The 22276-nt window shown below is 49.4% G+C and overlaps 9 protein-coding genes across 9 annotated transcripts; 4 read left to right on the top strand and 5 right to left on the bottom strand.

Moving 5' to 3' along the window:
• Positions 1 to 449: 449 nt before the first annotated feature.
• On the bottom strand, positions 450 to 1603 carry N7484_000979 (5'-methylthioadenosine/S-adenosylhomocysteine nucleosidase family protein; the record flags this gene model as incomplete). Its single annotated transcript, XM_057111399.1, has 2 exons — positions 450 to 1540; positions 1597 to 1603. The coding sequence occupies 2 exons, from the start codon at positions 1601 to 1603 to the stop codon at positions 450 to 452; spliced, it is 1098 nt and encodes a 365-aa protein (XP_056976136.1).
• Positions 1604 to 1885: 282 nt separating this feature from the next.
• Positions 1886 to 5074, top strand: N7484_000978 (uncharacterized protein; the record flags this gene model as incomplete). The annotated part of the gene is made up of 3 exons (XM_057111398.1): positions 1886 to 2039; positions 2085 to 2723; positions 3138 to 5074. 3 exons carry the CDS (start codon positions 1886 to 1888, stop codon positions 5072 to 5074), a joined length of 2730 nt encoding a protein of 909 aa, XP_056976135.1.
• A 746-nt stretch (positions 5075 to 5820) lies between these two features.
• On the bottom strand, positions 5821 to 7153 carry N7484_000977 (uncharacterized protein; the record flags this gene model as incomplete). Its single annotated transcript, XM_057111397.1, has 2 exons — positions 5821 to 6131; positions 6181 to 7153. 2 exons carry the CDS (start codon positions 7151 to 7153, stop codon positions 5821 to 5823), a joined length of 1284 nt encoding a protein of 427 aa, XP_056976134.1.
• Positions 7154 to 8147: 994 nt separating this feature from the next.
• On the bottom strand, positions 8148 to 10301 carry N7484_000976 (exocyst subunit EXO84; the record flags this gene model as incomplete). Its single annotated transcript, XM_057111396.1, has 3 exons — positions 8148 to 8529; positions 8580 to 9855; positions 9905 to 10301. 3 exons carry the CDS (start codon positions 10299 to 10301, stop codon positions 8148 to 8150), a joined length of 2055 nt encoding a protein of 684 aa, XP_056976133.1.
• A 567-nt stretch (positions 10302 to 10868) lies between these two features.
• Positions 10869 to 11534, top strand: N7484_000975 (TOM complex receptor protein TOM20; the record flags this gene model as incomplete). Its single annotated transcript, XM_057111395.1, has 3 exons — positions 10869 to 10926; positions 10987 to 11232; positions 11332 to 11534. 3 exons carry the CDS (start codon positions 10869 to 10871, stop codon positions 11532 to 11534), a joined length of 507 nt encoding a protein of 168 aa, XP_056976132.1.
• A 767-nt stretch (positions 11535 to 12301) lies between these two features.
• Positions 12302 to 13947, top strand: gel2 (1,3-beta-glucanosyltransferase gel2; the record flags this gene model as incomplete). The annotated part of the gene is made up of 4 exons (XM_057111394.1): positions 12302 to 12310; positions 12406 to 12536; positions 12601 to 12700; positions 12775 to 13947. 4 exons carry the CDS (start codon positions 12302 to 12304, stop codon positions 13945 to 13947), a joined length of 1413 nt encoding a protein of 470 aa, XP_056976131.1.
• Positions 13948 to 14830: 883 nt separating this feature from the next.
• Positions 14831 to 15295, bottom strand: N7484_000973 (uncharacterized protein; the record flags this gene model as incomplete). Its single annotated transcript, XM_057111393.1, has 1 exon — positions 14831 to 15295. One exon carries the CDS (start codon positions 15293 to 15295, stop codon positions 14831 to 14833), a length of 465 nt encoding a protein of 154 aa, XP_056976130.1.
• Positions 15296 to 15813: 518 nt separating this feature from the next.
• On the bottom strand, positions 15814 to 19232 carry N7484_000972 (F-box and WD domain protein; the record flags this gene model as incomplete). The annotated part of the gene is made up of 2 exons (XM_057111392.1): positions 15814 to 18827; positions 18887 to 19232. The coding sequence occupies 2 exons, from the start codon at positions 19230 to 19232 to the stop codon at positions 15814 to 15816; spliced, it is 3360 nt and encodes a 1119-aa protein (XP_056976129.1).
• Positions 19233 to 19737: 505 nt separating this feature from the next.
• N7484_000971 (MRX complex nuclease subunit) lies at positions 19738 to 22072 on the top strand (the record flags this gene model as incomplete). Its single annotated transcript, XM_057111391.1, has 2 exons — positions 19738 to 19753; positions 19803 to 22072. The coding sequence occupies 2 exons, from the start codon at positions 19738 to 19740 to the stop codon at positions 22070 to 22072; spliced, it is 2286 nt and encodes a 761-aa protein (XP_056976128.1).
• Between the last annotated feature and the right edge of the window lie 204 nt (positions 22073 to 22276).

Genomic DNA, 22276 nt, shown 5'->3' with positions numbered 1-22276 from the left:
ACTGTGCTATTTGTAAGAATGAGCTTGAGGGTGATGATATGGTCATTGTTTTACCTTGTGAGCACTGGTTCTGCTGTGAGTGTGTTATTGCGTGGTTGGGCGCTAATGATACTTGCCCTATGTGTCGTCGTAGGGTCTTTTGAGAGTTTAGAGGTGAGCTTCTTGTTGTTTCAAGTAAGGAAATAGAATGCCATAGAATGGATTAGAATGGATTTCAGTTTCATCAAGGGCTGCATAGCCTCGGTTCATTCCAATGTAATTATACAGACATTGTGGTTACCTCATTAGACTATTTCTTCTCAATATCCGTTCTTCTCAATATCCGTTCTTCTCAATATCCGTTCTTCTCAATATCCGTTCTTCTCAATATCCGTTCTTCTCAATATCCGTTCTTCTCAATATCCGTTCGCCTTTAGGTTTTCCATTGTTGGCTGAGTCTGTGTCCTTCACTACTGATAATTCTTGCCAATGTTCAAGTTTCTTCTTACGGATATATTGCCGTATCCTGAGTTTTGCACTCCTTGGCCGCGGAAGATGGATTTTGCAGGAATCGCAGCTGGACGGTCACTGATGGACGTTTCAGGCCCATGACGGCCGTGGGGTTTAGTTATGGTAGGCTGCGGCGGGTCCACGTATGATAGTAGTTCTTTGGCGCACCCAGCAGCTACGCTCGCAGCATAATGCTGCCATGTATCGTTCTTGTGAGAATCTGCATAGTCAGAGACGCCCCGGATGGCGATGCAAGAGTACTCCGTCGCGATTCCAGCTGCTTCCATCTCGAAACACAGAATATCGCCACTCACCCTCTCGTCAATTTCTGCCGCATTTGAGGCGCTTCTGATGACTTGATCTCCGGAGGCAATGAGCCCATAATGAATCTTCGGGATCGGTTCCCTAGCCTGACGATGAACTAATTTCGTCCTATCACAAAGCTGACAGGTTGCTTTGTTCGGAACATGACGATATTCCAATTGGAAGAGCTCATCTGCCTCCAGAGGTCGCTGGTACGAGATTCGAAGTTCATCGCTCTTCTGAAACATGGCCAACATGAACTCAGGAATTTTGCTCTGCGAGACCCTTTGATCGGACCGCATGATGGACACAGCACTTCTCAGAATCTCAGGTGGTGGCCAGAGAAATCCTTTCAGGATGATACCGTTGTCCGTGTTCTTACCCAGGTCGTATTGAACTACACCGCCATGCTGGCCGTCCGGCATACTCACGACAACGTCGCCCAAGCGAATATCATTCTTTCTGCTCGGCACGCCTCCCCCGATACCCACTATTAACCGCAGCTCGATCGATGGAAATGTGCGCGCTATATCTTTCGCAACTGCGGCTGCTGCGCTCTTCCCCTGGCTGCCCGGAAGGCTAGCAAGGATCACATTGTGGCCGCTGAGCTCTCCTAGGATATACAGATTCGAGTCGCCAGGTTTTCTGGGTAAACGAGTGTGTTCTTTGTCCAGCATATAGCGGACAGCACTCATCTCAAACTCTAGAGCGCACACGATCCCAACGGTATACGCCTCGTAGCCAAGCTCTGCACGACTTGTTAGACCGTGGTGTCTTTTGCTTCGGCTAACATGGCTAATCTACCTTGCATATTCGAGTTCTGAACTCTCATACGACCTAGGTCTGAGGGGGATTTAGAGCTTCGGGGTGCCAGAATAAGCTCTCTAAGGGTAACGATCATATGCGGGATAGCAGCAGCTGACTTCAATGCAGGTGCAGGACATGAGAACCAAGGCGGCCTGTGCGCAGGTCTGGCGCCTAACGCCCCATCGACTTCAGCTCATCTACAGGACTGCTTAATGGCCTCTATTTTTTTTGTTATTATTGACTATGGCAAAGAGTTTGAGGGCAGTCCTTGATGAATTCCAAAGTCATGAAGCGCGGGGCTACTGAGGAATCACTAGCTGAGGACAGACCCGAAAAGCGACCCGCAGCAGCGGTGGACTCTGCTCAATCCTCCTTCCACGGGCATGGGTTGCAGAACAGCGGGAGAGGAAATATCACCGTGGGTCGAGATTTGACTATAGGTACGGTCTTGCCTGTTTCAATAAGCTCTGCTAACGGCCTGTTAGGCAGTTGGTCTGACAACCGCTTTGACTGTCAACGCGACCTCTTTGTCACGAATCCGGCTGAGGACAGGAAAGCATTAAAACGCAAAAAAGGAGGCCATGCTCCCGGAACTTGTGGATGGATACTTCACACGACAGAACTTACTGCCTGGCTTGGTTCTGGACCGACAGGGACCATTGGCCCTGAGAAACAAGCGGCCCAGGTCCTATGGCTCCACGGGAACCCAGGAACTGGGAAATCAACCATGACCATATACCTTACAGAAGAGCTGCCAAAAGCATATCTCAATACAAATGGGGAAATGCTGGCCTACTTTTTCTGTGACTCTGGCTTCGACAAACAGAAGACCGCGACCTCGATTCTCAGAGGACTTATCCACCAGCTCGTTGGGCAGCACGAGCAGCTTCTTGATTACCTCTTGCCCATCTACCATAAGCGTGGGGCGGAGACTTTCAAATCATTTGATGCTCTCTGGGAGATATTCACGGCCATGGCGGCGGACCAGAACACAGGTCGAAAATATTGCATCATCGACGCGTTGGATGAATGTGACCGAGAATCACAAAACACCCTATTGGCGCAACTTGAAGAAACTTTTTTGAGCCAAGGTATCTCGCCCAATATCCGAATATTGATCACCAGTAGGCCATATTCTGAGATACGTGAAAGCTTGGCAAGGTTCCCGAATATGGATTTGGCTTCTTTCCCAGAGAGACAGAAAGACATTGATCTTTGTATTGAAGAAAAAGTGAATTATTTGGCCAAAAGAAAAAGCTATACCGACAAAGTCACAGTCCAAATCTCTAGAATACTCAGAGACAAGGCAGAAGGTACTTTCCTCTGGATTGATTTGGCGTGTCACGAGCTTAAGGATATATCTTCAAGCCGAGCCATCAGCGTTTTGCAAAGCATACCAAAGGGCCTTGATTTACTCTACGAGAAGCTCCTCGAAGCGGCCTTGGAACAGAATGAGACAAGTTGCGATGATATTCGACGTCTTCTAAGCTGCGTGCTTGTATGTACGCGACCACTGACTGTGTATGAGCTCTCTGAAGCATGCCAACTATACCAGGAGGAAGAAGATGTTGAGACGAGGCTCCAATTCACACGCGAGTACATCGAGTCTTGCCGCTTGATGATTATCATTCAGGACGAAAATGTTCTTCTGTTACACAAATCAGTCAAAGACTATCTATTCAGGGCTCGTTTTATCCAGGAGCTCGAGGCACATGCCCAGCTTGCGTATCGATGTGTTGATCTCCTCATCGCGCAGTTCCGCAACGCGAATCAACTGCACAGCAGTTTATTGGATTATGCAATCTTAGAATGGGCCGATCATGCCCGCATGGCCTGTTCAGATTTCAAAGTTCAGTGCCCACAAGCGGAATTCTTCCAAATTGATTCTCCTTGTCGGGAACAGTGGCTACAGCAATTCAGATCGAAAACGAGCTTATGCCTAGTTCCAAAAAGATTCTCCATCTTTCATGTCGCTGCAAAGTGGGGTATTTCCGCTTTAGTTGATTATGCCTCCGATTTGGGGGTCCGTGATTCTACTTGTGCTGTTCATATCAACTGCAGAGATGATTCCGGCCAAATGCCCCTTGAACACGCTGCTGGATCGAGATATCCAAATGCCGTCACTGCCTTTTTGAGCCATGGAGGAGAGGTTACTACACGAGTGGTGCAAGCTGCAGCTGGTAACTTGAAGAATGGTAGAGAGGTGATAGCATTACTTCTCGATCGTTGCGGAAACCAGATGACTCTGACCAAGGCAGTGGCAAAGGCTGCAGCTGGAAACATGGGAAATGGCAAAGAGGTGATATCATTGCTTCTTGATCGCTACAATTGTCCGACCAGTATCAATAATGGGGTAGTATCTACTATTGCTGGAGGCTTTGACGATAAAGTGATGGCACTACTTCTCAACCGCTATGGAGACCAGATCACTATTACCAACGAGGTAGTGAAGGCCGCGGTTGGAAATAAGTGGAACAGTAAAGAAGTGATAAAGCTGCTGCTCAGTCGCTACAAAGACCAGATCACCATCACCGACGAGATAGTAGCCGCTATGGCCGAAAATAGACAAGGTGGCAAAGAAGTGATGGTACTATTCCTCAACGGCTACAGTGATCTGATCAGGATCACTGATGAGGTAGTATCTACTATTGCTGGAGGCTTTGACAACAAAGTGATGGCATTGCTTCTTGACCGATATGGAGACCAAATCACTTTCACCAACAAGCTAGTGAGAGCCGCGGCTGGAAATAGGGAAAATGGTAAAGAAGTGATAAAACTACTTCTCGGTCGCTACAAAAACCAGATCACTATCACTAACGAGCTACTATCTACTATTGCCAAATCTTTTGATGGCGAAGTGATGGCATTGCTTCTTGCTCGCTATGAAGACCGGATTCCCATCACTGATCATGTGTTGAAGACTGTGGCTCGAAGCTGGCATGGTAAAGAAGTAATGGAACTACTTTTTGATCGCTGTGAAGGCCAGATCACCATCACAGAAGAGGTGGTGAAGGCTGCGGCTCAGAGCCAGCAAGGTAAAGAAGTAATAGGACTACTTCTTGATCGCTGTGAAGACCAGATTCCTGTCACTAACGACATGTTGAAGACTGTGGCTCGAAGATGGCATGGTAAAGGCGTAATGAAACTACTTCTTGATCGCTGTGGAGACCGGATCACTATCACTAGCGAGGTTGTGAAAGCTGTAGCTGGGAACAACAATGGTAAAGAAGTGATGGGACTACTTCTTGATCGCTATGGAGACTGGATAACTATTACGGATGATGTGGCGAAGGCTGCGGCTAAGAATTGGCGTGGCAAGGAAGTATCGGAATTACTTCTTGATCGCCATGAAGGCCAGATGTCTATCATCGACGAGGTGGTGAAGGCTATGGCTAGAAACATGCGAAATGGTAAAGAAGCGTTGGCGCTCTTTCATGCCCGTTACCGAGATCATACTATCATGACGAGCTGGTGAAAGTCGCGGCCAGAAATGAGTCTGTTTGATCTGTTTCTATCTTCAACTTGTCGGATCATGATGCCAAAATCATTGATCTTTTACGAAAGTACATGGTCGGACGGAAACATATAACATCTGGATCTTCGCATGAATTTACCCGAAATTTCAAGTCAAGCCTTGCTGCAGTGCCAAAAAAGGTGTTGAATCTGAATACCTTGGTGCCTGATACTCAAAACCCAATAGTTCATTGCCAATTTCTATCTCATAACTATGTCAGTCTCCAGATATAAGCTCATTATCACTCACTGACCTGACACAAACCGTGTTAGACTTCATCCCATACGATACACTTTCCATCTCTCGGTATAATCCATTTTGAAGGTAACTCTAAGCGAGATACGAATTAGTATCATCCTGGACAAGGTTTAAAAACAGTCTTTAGTAAAGTGGTGAAACTAATTTTGGACCCCCCCCCCCCCTGGTACTAGTGGATAAATTAGTCATTGTAACCAGAATACAATAATAATAGACCTTTAGCTGAACCATACAGGTAGCCTAGGCCCATTAGCTGAAAGCTGTTATTGAGCGTGATAGGATCGTATACTACGTAGAACACGCAACATTGGAACAAATAGCAGATTCATTCTATCGTTTTTGAACAAAATCAAAAAGAAAATTAAACCAGCAGAAGATCATATAAACAAAACAAGCCAAAGGAATCTAAAACAGTCATTCTAACATCTCGCCAGCATACTTCAATATCCTCAGAACTGCGACTCACTAAAGTCCATATACTCGGCACCCTTAGCCTTCAAATCATCAAGCACGTTATACTCCATAATCCATTTCATACGCTCCATCAAAGCCTCAGGGTTGAACGTCTCGTTCAAATGATCGGGATCATCCGAGCTAGCAAGTTTCCCAGCCTCAAAGCTGGTCTTTGTGACCCGATCCGTGCGAGGCTTTCGCAGGTCCTGATAAAATTGGAATGCAGCATGCAAGTCATCATTCTTCCAGTGGGTAAGAATAGTAGCCAATGCAATACCGGACTCAATCGCCATACAGACACCCTGCCCTATATCAGGTGTTAGTCATGATTTTATTGCAGCATAGATATAGCTTACCCTGGTGAGGAAGGGTCGAGTGAACAGCATCGCCAAGAAGAACAATACCCGCGTCTTTCTGGCCATCTTTCATCTCGTACCACTTATCAATCGGCTCGCGCACGTACAGTGCCTGCTTCAGCATACGACCATCTGGCGATCCAGCTTGAAGGCCCTCAATAATATCCTGGACTTGTGGACACCAGTCCTTAACATGTTCGTGAAGAGAACTGATATCCGAACGAGCCATCCAGTTCTCAGAGTCCCAGGATTCAATGGGCTCGGACATGAAGCCGATGACACCGACCCGGTCTGTCTTCGTAGCCGGGTTACCGATAGGAAGACAGAGGATGTGGCGCTTCGGGCCACGAAAGTTGACAACGCTGCGTAGCAGCTTAGCGGTGTCTTCGGGTAGGTCGTTGTAGTCAACGAAACCACGGTAAACGACCTGGCCGGAATAGTTTGGCGAGTCTCCGAAGCCGAGTTCCCGACGGACGCGGGACTTGATGCCATCGCAGCCGATCACAATATCAGCGTCGGTGGTGGTGCCGTCCTCAAAGTGAAGCGTGTAAGGCGCGGCGCCGGGGCTGGTGTTGCGGTCGAGGCGTGCGAGACGCTTCTGCAGGTGAAGAAGCTCTTCTGGCACAGGCTCTTTGAGTGAGTCAAGGAGATGGGCTCGGTGAATAAGACGAGCGTGTGGCTCGGAAAATTCTTCGATATGGCCGAGGTACTCGCCCGACTTGTAATTGTGGTATTGCATGTAGTAGGGCAGTTGGGGCGAAGAGCGACTCAAGAGAGACTCTTTCAGGCCAAATGCATCGAGGATACGGTTTGCATTAGCGGAGATATCGACTCCGGCGCCAACTTCTCCGAATTGGTGGGCTTGTTCGTAGCATTGGATATTCTTCACGCCGGCGTACTGGGCGGCATTCATGAAAGCCATGCCGCCGAGGCCACCGCCGACGACAACAACTCGCTTGTCTTGGAAGCCCATTTTGTTATGGAGGAAGGCTTATAAGGTGTTTTGTTTGGAATATATGCTTGTATTGAAGAATTGATGGCGAATTGGCTTTGGCTTGCTGGATGCTGAGATACGATGGTGAATGGAATGAGGGATGATGAGGTCCTCAAGCAGACTATTTGACTGTTTCGAGATGCCGTTCTATCATCGAACGCAATAATAGCTATCCGATCCATGGTTGATGTGTAGTTGAATCTTCGGAGTCTGCAGTGAATTGCATGGTATGCTACTATGTCCTTCCGAGGCGCTGCTAAGGGCAATGGGGCCTCCCGGCCGATCATCCGTATGCACGAAGCACCCACTTGGACCAATTTGCCCACATAGAAATGTCTTCGAAAAGCTTCGTTGAGGTGACTAGTCTGTATTTGGTGTGCATTTGGTGATGTTGACCGGAAGTCCATGGTATATTGTGGCGTCCAGCTTCCGAAGCCCCCACTATTCTTCGGATGGTACTGCTTACGTTCAGCCTGCAGGCCACTAACGAGTCAGGATGCCGGATTTACCGGGGTTCGAACGAATCAATAGGGTTTCCATTATCTTCATCAGCATCGTACGTCATCTAAAAACAGGCTTGGTAGAATCATGGCGTTCCGAAGAGTTGGCTGCACGGCCTCCCGAGAGTGCCCCGTTCTCGGGTTTGATGAAACCAGCGCGCCATTTAGAAAATCTTAGTGCCGACCTGCTGGAATGGTTGGCTTGGACGGGTATCGGCACTGACGTTTCGGTGGTTGATGATGATGATATACCGCTTGATCACTAGGGGACCAGTGACAGCTTGGGCCTAGCAGTATTTTATCTATAGTGGACGGCCCGGCCATGGACATACATGCCCAAGTAAATATGTAGGCGGAATTACCTAACTAGTGAATACATGTTGAATTTCTTTAAGAATCTTAATTTAAATTCCATTCCTACTGTTCTCGTAAAATCTCCTTCGCATCTCGAGGTCATTTCTATCCCACTGAATCTATAGATTGGCGAGAGTAGATGGCGCCGCAAGTTCACCTGGCTGAATAGCCCGTGGACCACCGTTCTCATTCGGATCCTCTAATCCTTGTGCCACTAAGTCTGTAAAGTCAATCCCCACGCTGTTCAAGTGTGCCGCATGTTCATGCACAATTTCCAGGCACTTATCCCAGATTGATGTGCCTCGTTGCACACTGCTAAGCTGGCGACTGAGCAAAGCGTTGAAACCATCCAGGTGCTGCTTAGCCCAGCGAATTGATGAGCTAGACATTGAGCTGGGGAAACACTGCTGGTAGATGCCGACGGTGTTCTTGATGAGGCTGAAGTAGACGTATGAGATTTGAAAGATGTAGAGAGGAAGGTCACCCTCAAACACACAGGCCCTGTTTCGATGTTAGAAGTAGCTCATTGTATTACAATCCATAGGACTTACCGAATACGTTTCGCGATGATGTCAGACCGAGCTCTCAAGTACGTTTCACGGGCTTGGTCCTCAAATCCTAAACGGGTCAACCAGGAGACATTGGTCTTAGTCGCCGTGGGAAATGAGTGTGTGTCGACCAGCGCACGAGAGAGAATCCCTGCGAGTCGTGTTGCACGACCATCAACCTTGACATTGATCACGTCCTGGGCAATGGAATTTCCCTTGAGTCCCTTCGCCAGCTTTCGGAGTCGTTCAATGCTAAACACCGCGGCCTCAAACCGCTGCAGCGCAATATCAATGTCAAGCTCGTCAACTTGTCCCTCCACCCAGCGAAGGTTCTGCTGTTTACCATCCACATCGATGCGCACCTCTGACTTGTCGCGTGGGATATCCGTCAACTCGAATTGATCAGCCATTTGAGAGTACGACGTGTGCCGCCCAGCGAGGTATCCATAAGCCTCTAGGGGTTTGCTGGCAGCTTCAGTTTCAGAGCGTAAGTTTCGTCGGAGATCCTCCACGGTTTTACGGAAGGTCGCGAGCAATTCGTTCTTGGTAGATGTATCCCGTTTGTCCTGGCGATAGGTAAATGGCTTAGACCCCACGCGAATACTAATGGCATTGCCAATGCCACGATCCAGGGCCTCCTCTCGCGCTGCGCCAGTTCCTAGGTTTGCTGCTAAATCAATCATGTCGATATCTTGCAGCGGCCAGCACTCTTCCGCAACCAGTTTGGTGGGAATAGGCCCACGGTGAGCGGGGTTGTTCTGGTCCACACGCTTACGCTTTTTTGCAGCCACCAACAGGTGGTCGTTCAACAAGACAATATGGACCGGTCGTTTCGGTTTCCAGGTGGCAGAGTCCAGCTCTGCCCAGTGGCCCGTCTCCAGCACAATGTGTCGCCCGGGCACCGCCGGCAGGAACTTCTGGGAGCCCTCCACGCTTTTCCATAATGTCTGCAACTGGACACTCCACATGCTTTCCAAGTTGGCGACAGAGCTGCGATTCGATCGCTTCGGGAATTGATCATCGACAGGAGACATGGGGTTCGGGGAATTTCCCACGGTCGTCTGTCCGAGCGCATTGGTGAGTTCGGCCATGAGCGTCCGGAGGGTCCGCATTTCGTCCTTGAGCTTCTCAGCCTCTTTACTGATCTTGATAAATTGCGTGCGGTTCTGGTAGACATTCTGTTGAAGGTCGGTAGAGGTTCGGTTTTTGACTTTGCGGAGGCTTTCCTGGTATTTTTGGATATCCTCCTCGGACGCGTTCGCAAGGAGATTAGCGACATCTGGAGATGTGTCAGCTTGAGTGAGGCGGATATATGGGGATACACGTACATCGCTCCACTGGTAAACTGGGGTCTCGTAAGACATTTAAATCCACTTTCGGCGATGATGAGGGGGCTCCGTCCATGGGTAATGGCTGCCCTGGAGCATTGGTCGATGGCAGTCCACCATATCCACCTCCAGGTACTGGTGGAGGAAGTGCAGGGACTGGAGGCGCACTGGTATCGATATCGCCGAGGTTGTTGAATCTGGTCGAGTACCGTCTTTTCACTAGATCGGCGGTGGCATCGCTCTGGTGAGCTCGGTCCTTGCCAGCGGGGATGGCATTTTGGCCGGCATCGGGGGCTCTGGTGTTTGGTGGTAGGGGACTGGAGATCGGTTTCGGAGCACTGATTTGAGGACGTTGACGGCGAGACTTACTCCGCAGAGTCAGACCTCGGCCTTCCATTGTTGTGATTGAGGAGTGGAATGAGACGTTTGGAGATTGGACAAGGGGAAGTCGGGAGGCTCCCGTATCGGGCTAGCGGTAGGTATTAGCTATTTGATGCAACAAGGACAACGAATTAATGTCGTATCACGATCAAGGATTGATATCATTTCCATGCGAAGATAATCTGTATACTATTCTCATTGCAATTCCTATTGACTAACATCTTTTTTACTCGATACAATTGATGCCTAGTCGATGTGGATGACGTAGCATTGTGCATACAAGACAAAACTCCCCAGCCTGCGCTCGGTGGCATGAAATTGATCTTGATTCGGTGTCTGAAATGGTCTATTCATTCTCTTCATTCTAGTCATTTCAGGTTCACTATCCAATGTCCAAACCCTTGGGGAACTGTGTTGGTGACGTCGACCCGAACCCGAGTAGTAATGCCGGAAGAACAAAGTTCCTGTCCAATTCAAATTTATCCTCCCAAAACACGTAGCTTCGTCACCTTCCAACCCCATCGCTGTTTTCTAGAGCCCGGTCGCGTCATTCATTCCACCTGACACCCTTTCTTCCTTCAAAATGCGCACATCTGTCTTGGTCGCCGCCTCTGCTGGCACTGTCGTCGCCGGTTTGCTCGGTAAGCATTCGGACTCTCCCGGCAATGCAGTTTGCTCAATCTAATATCCATCTCAATTAGCCTACGCCGCATACTTCGATCACAAGCGCCAGACCGATGCCGAGTTCCGCAAGTCCCTGAAGCGCAACAACAAGCGTCTCGCCAAGGCCGTGAAGGAAGAGGTCGAGGCCCAGGGTGCTCAGCAGCGCGAGGTGATTAAGCAGGTCGTGCAACGCGCCAAGGAGGAGGGCTTCCCCACCGATCTTGAGGAGAAGGAGTCCTACTTCATGAACCAGGTCGCTACTGGTGAAGGACTGTGCCAGGATGGTACGTATCACAGCCACTGCGGCCGCGGCCGCGGCCGTTGATGGTCCCGGACAGGGAACCAACGATCATTGGACCAGACGCTGATATAATATATAACAGGCTCTAGCCAGGTTGAGGCCGCTCTCGCCTTCTACAAGGCCCTCAAGGTCTACCCCCAGCCCAAGGACCTGATCTCGATTTACGACAAGACCGTCCCCAAGGAGGTTCTGGAGATCTTGGCGGAGATGGTCGCTATGGATGCCGGTCTCAAGCTGGGCAGTTTCACCGGCGAGGGTGCCGCCGACAACCACGGCGTCGAATAAATTTGAGAACCTACACCATTTCATTTCCTTGGCTTGACCTTGGCTGTATTATTGTCGCTTTTTCCCTCACGCCTTCCTCTTTCACAGCCCTCTTCACTCTCCACTATTTCCTTTTTTTTGCCATCTTTCGCGCATGTGTATATGTATTGGGCTTGGCCCGGCCTTGGTATTTCTCGGCGCCAGGAATTTGGATTCGTTTCCCACCCCCTTTTGTTTTTTTTGGATCCCACTTTTTCATTGTGTTGAGTTGTGCATTTCCTGGGGGAAAAAGGGAAAAGGGCCATGATATACAGAATGTATTTTAGAAAGACGAATAAGAATGATCCACAATGGACTGATTGAAAATAGAAAATGTGGCTGAAACTTGGGAGAATTGAAACCAATCAATTTCCGATAATTAATTGGTGCAAAGACGTGACTTCATGACGGACCCGCAGCGTCTCAGGGCTTCCAGGGACTCCAGGGACTTGGACCCCTAACCCTGACCGTGACTGGACACTCATCCAATGTGGGCTCCACCTCACGCTGAAGTGTTTCCCCCGCCGATCATAATCCGCCTGGTTTTAAACTCCTCCTTTTCTCTTCAACCTTGAACCCGATCTGCTTCCTGTTCTCTTCCTTTATTAATCCTTTTGGCGATCTATATTGCCTGACGTTCGTTCTTTCCCGCGCTTTGCGCTGTCGCTCACTGCCCCAACTTCTTATACTTCCAATCGCTTCTCCGTGTCAAAGCTTTTATCTCACCTATACTCCCCGATCGCTTCATCATGGTTTTCGTACGTCTAATCCAAGACCCAGCAGGAGAGATATTCAAAACTTTTTGCTATGGGTCAGCGGTGTGGAAAGAAACTGGGATGCTGACGTGATATAGTCTTACGGCCGTGTGTTTACGGCTGCTTGTGCCCTGATTGGCACTGCCGCCGCTGTCACCACTCTTGAGGTTGATGGCAAGGACTTTATCAACTCCAAGACCAAGGAGCGTTTCCAGATCATCGGTGTTGAGTACGTCTATCCTTGTATCAAACGTTGATCCTGGCATCAAGACCCCGTACTTACGCGCACACAGCTACCAGCCCGGTGGTGAATCCGGCTTCAGCGCTAAGAAGGATCCCCTGAGTCAGCCCGATGCCTGTCTCCGTGATGCTACCCTCATGCAGCAACTGGGCGTAAGTACCAATTTGCGAATGACATTGTGAATGATGTTGGAAACGATAATGCGAACGTACTGACTCCCAATTAGATAAACACCATCCGTGTTTACAATGTCGAGCCCACCCTGGACCACAACGAGTGTGCCTCCATCTTCGATGCGGCCGGTATCTACATGATCCTCGATGTCAACTCCCCCTACTCCACTGGCTCGCTGAACCGCGCCAAGCCCTGGACCAGCTACAACGCTGGCTATTACGAGCAGGTATTTGGTGTTATCGAGGCCTTTAAGGCGTTCGATAACGTCCTCGGTTTCTTTGCTGGTAACGAGGTCATCAACGAGGACGCTACCTACAGCGCTCCTGCTTACGTTCGTGCTGTCATTCGTGATATGAAGCAGTACATCAAGAACAATGTCGACCGTACCATCCCCGTCGGTTACTCTGCTGCTGATGTCCGTGATATCCTCATGGACACTGCGGCTTACTTCGAGTGCTCCATGTCCAACTCCACCGAGTCAACTGCTGACTTCTTCGGTCTGAACTCTTACTCTTGGTGTGGTGATGCCTCTTACAAGTCCTCTGGATATGACGTTCTCACTGAGGACTTCTCCAACGCCACTCTGCCCGTCTTCTTCTCTGAGTACGGATGCAACGAGGTTACTCCCCGTACCTTTACCGAGGTTCAGGCTCTGTACGGCGAGGACATGACTCAGGCTTTCTCTGGTGGTCTTGTTTACGAGTGGACCCAGGAGGACAACAACTACGGTCTCGTCAACGTCAACAGCTCCTCCGTCGTCACTACCCTGATTGACTTCGACAACTTGAAGAAGCAGTTCAACAAGCTCGATATGGACCGCATCTCGACTGCGAACAAGACCCAGACTAGCATCTCTGCTCCCGAGTGTGCTGCTGATCTTATTACCAGCTCTGACTTCTACAATGCCTGGGACTTGCCCGAGGCTCCTTCCAAGGTCTCTGACTACATCAAGAGCGGTCTGCCCAACGCCCCCTCTGGCTCTGTTGTCTCTGTTACCAGCACCTCCCTCTCCCAGACTGTGTACGACTACACCGGTGCCCAGATCACTGGCCTCACTTTCAAGATCCTGAGCGATGACGAGAGTGCTGGCCCCAGCGGTAGCAGCTCGTCTTCCTCTTCCTCGGGAACCTCTACCTCCACCAGCAACGCTGCCATGGTCAACGGCGCCCCACTTGCCCTTGGTGGAATTAGTGGTTTCTTCATGCTGCTTGCTTCATTGATGTAAGAGTGTGTGTGGCTTGTGGATACATAGAGTTTAGACATTGGCTTTTTCACCCCTGTTTTTTTTTTTTTATCTTTTTTTCCCCTTCTTTGGCAGGATTCTTGTGGATGCTTGGTTTTCCGTTTTTTTACTATTCCTGCACATGATTGGTGTGTTGAACAATGAATGTCTTTCCATGACTGAGACCTTCCTACCGAGGTAGTGTCGTGTCTCAATTATATCTGATTACTTTTTGTGAGGCTTCCAAGCTGTAGTGAGGGTAAAAGAATTACCGAGCTGGGTGGAACCGAACACCTGGTCTATTGATTCTCTCAATCCTTAGAAGGTAGGTACTTTGTGAATAGCCTCATTAACGTCAGCCGCAGACTGGGTCAGAAACCGGGTCAAAAATCCTTGCCCGCATAACACACCACACAAATGTAATAAACGCATTTCATTTTTTAATCCAGCATATAAACACCTAGCTAATCAATATGTCCAAAGACTATCCAGCAAACATCAATCTCAGGGGTATATAAAGATCACAGCTGTAGCCATGTCTTGGTGGTCTGCCCCTGGGCGATGTTTCCCTGTCTGTCCAATACGTACATCCAGGTCCCAACAGCTGAATTGGTGTGTTCCAGTTGGCAGTGGGAGGGCTTGGCCAACTTGATCGTAGGGGATTCTTTATGCTCTTCACCTAATAAGGTCAATCCTTGATTTCTTGATTTTAGATTTTTGTGTTCTTATCTATGCATTTCCTTGAGGATCAAAAAAAATTCTTGGTGCCTTGGATGCTCGGTGTTCTTGAATGACAGCGAATGGGATAACAGATAACTCGGCTCATGTTAAACGCCAACCCAGATCATCTAAGGGATACAAAGAAGTTTGACCCTGAAAACCTGGATCAAATCCTATAGTCTGACTGAATTACAATCCCACACCCTTGGATCTCCCCGTTTGCCTTTTTCCGCATATTCTCATCGATAATGTCCTTGTTCTCTTCATATTCCCTTCTTATTTCATCCTTCTGCTCACTTGTAAAGCGCTGTGGTACTATGGACGTATCTGGTGCCCACCATTGCTTTTGAGGTATCAGGGTTCCGTCTGAATTGTGGAAGCGAACTTCCAGCTCCTCGTTGTATGGGAAACGATCAAGAAACGCCTTGATAAGTCGGGGTGGTAGACCGATAGCATCAATCACTTCTCTTTCGAGGTTGACGGAGCGCAACACACCATCACTGCCTATTTCAAGGTGGCTTAATGGGGTTTTGTGTAACTTTTGCACAATCGCGCTTAATTCCTTTTGATCTGGATGGTTTCCTGGGTCTACCCCATAGTGGGTGTATGTAGAAGAAGCAGTACAAGACATAAGGTATATTGTCAGTTTATTCTGCTATTGTTGACTCACTGTTTTGTAGAACATAATCATGAAGAACATTCACGGAGTCTCTCGTATTTATTTCACGTTAGGCGACCAGCACAGTGCGGGGTCTGTGACTTATAAGATTTTGCGCTAGTGGTTTTGCGTTCAGACCTCTCGGGACAAAGATACTGGATGCTGTTTTTTATTTCTTATTGACGGTTGTATTGGAATACTGCTAAGAAAAGGGGGGTTCGAGAACCTTGGAATCTCCGTATGTAAGTGGTGAAACTGATTTCAATCCATCCTGTACCTTTGTTAGTCAAAAGGTATTTCATTAATTTATTTCAATCGATCATTCTCTGTCACACTTTTTCTCCCGAGGCAGTAAATTTGATAAATCAAACATATATTCGAGTCTAAATCTAACCGAGAACCAGAATAATAAACAGTGATAGACAAAATCAAACACTATGCTAAACAAATGCCGGTTCCATATACAAGTCCATGTATAAAACATTCACCACCTAAATCGCTCTCGCCTTACCCTTGCCTTTCCCAGAAGATTGAGAAGAGGACAAGAGCCCCGATGCAAGAACAGGGAATTCCTCCCACTGTTGCACATCACGACTTTGATCTTCCGCCAAGCTGAGCTGAATAGCAAATTCAAGATCATCCATTTCTTTCTGCTGACTGCTCTCAGGACCAGCCACTGACGAAGATGATGACAAAGAGCGCCGTCTAACACCCTTACCGTACTTAATCGGGATAGACGGCGTTAAGTCAACCGGAGGGGTATTGACAGGAGTTGCCTTCTCATCGAGGAGACTCAGGCGAATAGCCTCAGCCAAATCATCATCCACGGTGTCGTCAGCAGCATCTTGCCATGGTGAAGAGGAGGACGACAACTCATCCATACCACAGGAACTAGGCCTAGTTGGGTCACTGATGGAAGTGCCGACAGAGCTTGCGATAGCGTTTTCTTCATGTTTCTGCGCGTCTGATCCACTATGGGCCTCCTGGCTAAGAAGTTGGGCGTAGAGAAGAAGTTGTTCTTCATCGATATCGGGGCCGAGTAGATCTACTCCGAAACGGGCGCTGAGATGTGCTCTTTCTTTGGCATCTTCGATCTCTTGTCGCTTGATTTCGATTCGCTCATCTTCGATGAAGTCGTGGATTGCTCCACGTCCACTGGGAGTGAAACGTTGCCCATTGCCGGCCCCGTTGCTGCCGCGAAGACCGCGTCGAAGCTGGCGTTTGGTACCCTTATACTGATCGGCGCCAGATGAACTGTACGACCAGTACCGGATGTGAGTGCCGAGGGACACCATACCACGGAGAACAGTTGGGTCTGGGTCTAGGCAGATGGCGCCTGTAGCGAAGAAATTATTCCCCACGCCGAGCATAGTAGCTTCTGCCTGAACTAGACGGCGGCGAGCTCGAGATGAGAAGCGAGAGTTAATGGTCCGAATTGGCCGTGTGGATGATGCCAGGGGATCCCAGGCCTGTACGAGACCGTCATTGCCGCCATGAACTAAATATAGGGAAGTGAGTGCTACACAGGATATCTGGGGCGAGTCTGTCTGGATAATCCTGAGCGGAGCGATGGTATTGATGACATCTGGGTTTTGCGCTGGCAATGCACGAATGTCCCAAACGTAAACCGTGCCAGTGGCAGTTCCTACGGCGAGATATCTTGCTCGCTGTCCTGGAACTTCGAGGACTGTACGCGGCTGGTCCATATGTGGCAGCATCGGCGAGGATGTTGCGGATGAAAATGAGCTTCCAGACATTGCTAACAGAGGATCTTCTTCTGCAGTGACAGTCGCAAATAGAGAGCTATCCAGCGCAGTAGTGGTCACTTCAATTGATCTGCGATCATCGAACACGAAGTTCGAGATCCTCCATTCGCTACTCTTCGCCAAATCATTCAACCGACCCGACGATCGAGACGATGGAATGCTGGATGGAGTCGAGGTACCAACTGGTCCACCGAACAGAGAGCGAGGCTGTTCCTGACCTGGAGTTCCCGGTGAAGATTTCAAGTCAGAATTAGATACAGCTCGAATGTATCGTCGAACTGATGCCTTCTCGGTTTCGTCGGCGCCCCGAGCGACAACAATGACCGACTCCCCAGATCCACGCCCATCATCACCCGCAAAATCAACTTGCAGGTCGCGCCGCATATTCCAGCCTTCGCAAACCTTGCGGAAATACTTCGGTTTGAAGGAGAGGAACTTTTCAATTTCTTTGGTCTCTGCGACAATCTGATTTTCATCAAGTTGCATTGAATCAGATGAGGATCGCGGGCTATAGCTTCCATCAACAAGTTCCCGGTTGAAAGGGTCTGGCCGAGCGATGCGCCGGCTCGGTTCAACAAGTTCCCAGCGCACCGTGCGACCAGTTTTCCAAGCAAGCTCGTCGAACTGCTCAGCAGTCAATTTGGCGGTTGGTGAAACCTCTTGCGATCGTGGAAGATCCGTCAGGTAAAAGATTTCACCCAGCGCATTCAAAGCAACAGCCCAAATCCGCTGGCGAAGGTGACGCCTCGGCGAGTAATTCTCATCGACAGCAATGCTGATGATCGGCACACCTGGGCACAGAACCCATCTAGCAGTTACTTGCCCCTTCTCGTACCGTCTCTCGTATGTAGGATGAGGGCCCAGTGCATACGCGGTGATTACACCGCAAGAAGAACCAGACATCATACCAATAAGACCTGATGTCGTCTTGAGTATTGAAGCGGACTTTGCAATCCACACAGAGCACACGGCATGGTGGATCATGCTCACGGCTGGAATACCAAGCTTGGGGTGGGAGCCCAAGTCAGAGAGTCCCAAGAACCGGCCACGCTGCTCCGTGGTTGAAATGAAGTAGCTGCGACCCTGCGGACATCCCTCACCATAGATCATGCCGTAGGGTTGGCTCACGTCCATGGAGTTGGACGTGCCGACCATGTCCCCAGCTCCAAGACCGTACGGTGCATCTCCAGGAAACATATCTGCAAAGTGCCGGAACATCTGGTGATCCGCCAATCCCCAGGTGCTCACTTTCACGGTCGAGGGGTCACTTGCCGAGGCAATGCCTTGCTCAGAAGCGCCATGGATAAACTTCGGCTCTTTATCAGGATTGTTGAAAGCTCCATGGATGTGGCTCACAGGAAGCACCAGCTGTGACGTGTATGTAGCGACCGCACTACCATTGCGCGACGCTGCGGCGCGAACGGTACCGTGTTTCTTGGAGGGCTGGAAATCTGCTGGTTTGCCTCGAGATAGAGATCGCATCAGACGAGTACGCAGGATATATTCACTGCGCCATGATGCGAGCGCTGTCAGCCGCGCAAAATACCGTCTATCCGACGCTAGATCAGCCTGGTCCGAACAGCGCGTATCCACCACACTTTGAGGGCCTGGGAAGAACCGCGAGAAAGCGATTCTCCAAGCATGTGGGGTCGTCACGAGCGCATGGAACCGACGGGATACCAGGGTGATCGCCGAAAGAGATTGAGGAGGCAAATGCGACAATATGTGGGTAAGAACCTCTGAACATAGTTGTTAGTTCGGACAAGCTGTAATAGATAATGATATGTTTTTTGCATACCATTCGGTAGTGTTTCCAAAGGAAGTTTTATTGGTCCACCAGCGACAACTGGAGGTCCAGGTTCTGCACGTCTCTTGCCTGGAGACCCAGCATTTTCATGCTGGCTCACCCGTTGGGCCGAGGGCGGGGTTGAGGCAACATCGCTCAAGTCAGATTTGCTCAAGGCCGCATGGGAATTTGCGAGGGTCGACAAGTCCGGCGCTGCCGGGTCTCCAGACTTCTCTTGGAGAAGACCAGAGACTGGGCCGGCTTCAGAATCATTTCCATGCTGGGTAAAACTAGGATTCGCGGGGGGTGAATCACGGAAAGACGTCTTCTCGGAAACGGCAGTGGGCTCGGATTGCATAAAAAGGACTTAAAAGGAGATCTAGATGAAAGCGACTGAGCCAGCAACAAACCTGGATCAGTCGAGATAGTGAGATGCGAGTTGGAGAGAGTGGAACGTGCGAGGTGAAGCGTTGAGGAGGAGAAGAGGTACAAAGGCTGAATGGAGGCGAAAAGCGGCGACCGGGAGCGGCCAATCAGCAAATTCGAGAACTTGAAATGGAAGTCTCTTTCAGATTACACTTTCTTTACGTAGTACAGTAGCATATAGTGGTGATTTCTTTATAAGATATTGCCTATGATCTACTTTGTATAACGTACTCATGCAAAATGACTCATACTTATCAGTCCCTCCCACTTTATGACTATGAGATTCTTGCTGCAGGGGAAATAACGCGTCAGGTCACGTGATGACGCGCTTTTACGCGGTGTATTTTGATCTTGCATTTGCCATGACCTCACATCCATAATATCCAGCTGGTGATATCTTCTTTTTGAACCAAGAAGCCGGCTGGTATCTGATGAATATGCCAGGAGTTAATGGTAAGCTGTTCCAAAGAATGCTGAAGAGTTCCTTTGCTGATCTACGCAGAGGCCGAGACTATCCGCATTCTCATCTCAACTGATAACCATGTCGGTTACAATGAAAGAGACCCCATTCGGGGAGACGACAGCTGGAAGACCTTTCATGAAATTATGTGTCTTGCCAGAGAACAAGATGTGGACATGGTGCTGTTGGCGGGAGACTTGTTCCATGAGAACAAGCCATCAAGAAAGTCCATGTACCAAGTGATGCGATCAATCCGGATGAACTGCTTTGGAGACAAGCCCTGTGAGCTGGAGCTCCTCAGTGATGCCAGCGAGAACTTTCAAGGTGCTTTCAACCATGTCAATTACGAGGATTTGGACCTGAACATCGCCATTCCCATCTTCTCCATCCACGGCAACCACGACGACCCATCTGGCGAGGGTCATCTCGCAGCTCTTGACCTGCTGCAAGTATCCGGTCTCCTCAACTACTATGGGCGGACACCTGAATCAGACAACATCGAAATTAAGCCAGTTCTCCTTCAGAAAGGACGAACTAAGCTTGCTCTCTACGGGATGAGCAACGTTCGTGATGAGCGCTTGTACCGAACTTTCCGAGATGGCAAGGTCAAGTTCTTCCAGCCATCTATCCAAAAGGACGACTGGTTCAATCTCATGTCCGTGCATCAGAATCACCATAAGTACACTGAGACCGGTTACCTACCAGAAAACTTCTTACCTGGATTTATGGACTTTATTCTCTGGGGCCACGAGCATGAATGTCTTATCAATCCTCGACTTAATCCAGAGATGAACTTCCATGTCATGCAACCGGGGTCTTCTGTGGCCACATCTTTAGCACTCGGAGAGGCCGTACCAAAGCAGGTCTCCATAATGAGCATCACAGGTCGAGAATTCAAGTGTGAGCCGATTCGCTTGAAGACTGTGCGGCCTTTTGTCATGCGAGAGATTATCTTATCAGAGGAGAAAGGGGCCCAAAAGTTAGCGCGGAAAGAGAACAACCGAACCGAGGTGACTCGGCTTCTCATGGATATTGTTGAAGAATTAATCGAAGAGGCCAAGGCAGAATGGTTAGAGGTGAATTCCGAAACCAGCGAAGATGAAGAAGTTCGAGAAATGCCCCTTCCGCTTGTCCGACTTCGTGTCGAGATCTCTACACCCGAGGGTGGGAGCTACGAGTGTGAAAATCCGCAAAGATTCTCCAATCGATTTGTGGGGAAGGTTGCCAATGTGAATGATGTGGTGCAATTCCACCGCAAGAAGAGGGGTGCGGCCTCGCGAAAAGCCGATGCAACTGACGAAGCAGCTGTTTCACATCTGACAGGTCTTGATACCGTCAAGGTAGATCAACTAGTTAAAGAGTTCCTCGCTTCACAGTCGCTCAGTATTCTTCCTCAGAACACATTTGGCGATGCCGTGGCCCAATTTATTGACAAGGATGACAAGCACGCCATGGAAATGTTCGTGAATGAATCTTTAGAGAGCCAAGTCAAACACCTTATGGCTTTGGACCGTGACGAGGATGACATAGACGACGAGGCGGGAGTTCAGAGTTCTTTGGTTACAGCGATGGAAAAATACCGCACGCAGATGGAAGATCTTTTCTCTAAGGGTGTCAAGAAACGCACTGCACGAGGAAAAAAGCGATTTAAGCCAAAGCCGGATACCTGGGATAGCGAATTTGACGGCTCATGGGAGGATCAGCCGGGTGCTCTTATCCATTCAGATCATGAAGGTGATCCAGCTGAGGAAGAAGCGGGAGAGGATGGCTCCGCAACAGCTCGCAGCCGTGCGCCAGCAACTTCAACGCGCGCCAGGGGACGGGGTCGTGGCCGAGGTGCGGCTACTAGTACTCGAGGCTCTAGCAAAGCTGCTGTCGCATCCAAGGCACGTAAAGCCAAGGCCCTGTCTGAGGAAGAATCCGCCGATGATGTGATCATGTTGGATGATGACGACGATGAGCCGACCCATGTTATTTCGGAGGAGGATGATGATGACTCCCAAGCTTTGTTTGTCAAGCAACCTCGCGCAACGACCTCAAGGGGCAGGGCACGTGGAGCTAGAGCGACTACTCGAGGCCGTGGCGGACGTGCTGCCGCCTCGCCGGCTCCGTCCTCGGCTACTATCAGTGCAACTGCCCCCCGTCGGGGAGGTAGGTCTGCCAAGCCGACTCAACCGACCCAAACAACCCTCGATTTCGTTGGTTCGCAGGCCAGCCTACCCCGGTCTTCTCGATCCACTCGTACAACGCACAAGGTGACTATCAGTGATGATGATGATGACGACTCGGACTCTGCCTTCGAGCCGGCTTGAGCTTTATGCTGCATATTTTTTTCTAGTAGCGAGCGGTGATTTGCAATAGCATTCTGATACGATTCTCACGACTGTATAATTCAAAAATGAGCTGTTTCTTTAGGGCAGTCCCTTACATCTAAATTTTAAAAGCTCCATATCTCCCATCTCCAGGGCTCTCAGACGCAACCGGCTACCTACTTGATATGCCTCACTTTGCAAGGC

Source organism: Penicillium longicatenatum (assembly GCF_028827895.1).
Source record: "Penicillium longicatenatum strain IBT 33135 chromosome Unknown contig_1_segment0_segment0, whole genome shotgun sequence".
In the NCBI taxonomy this organism is placed as follows: Eukaryota; Fungi; Ascomycota; class Eurotiomycetes; order Eurotiales; family Aspergillaceae; genus Penicillium; species Penicillium longicatenatum.
This window is presented reverse-complemented; position numbering and strand designations above follow the sequence as displayed.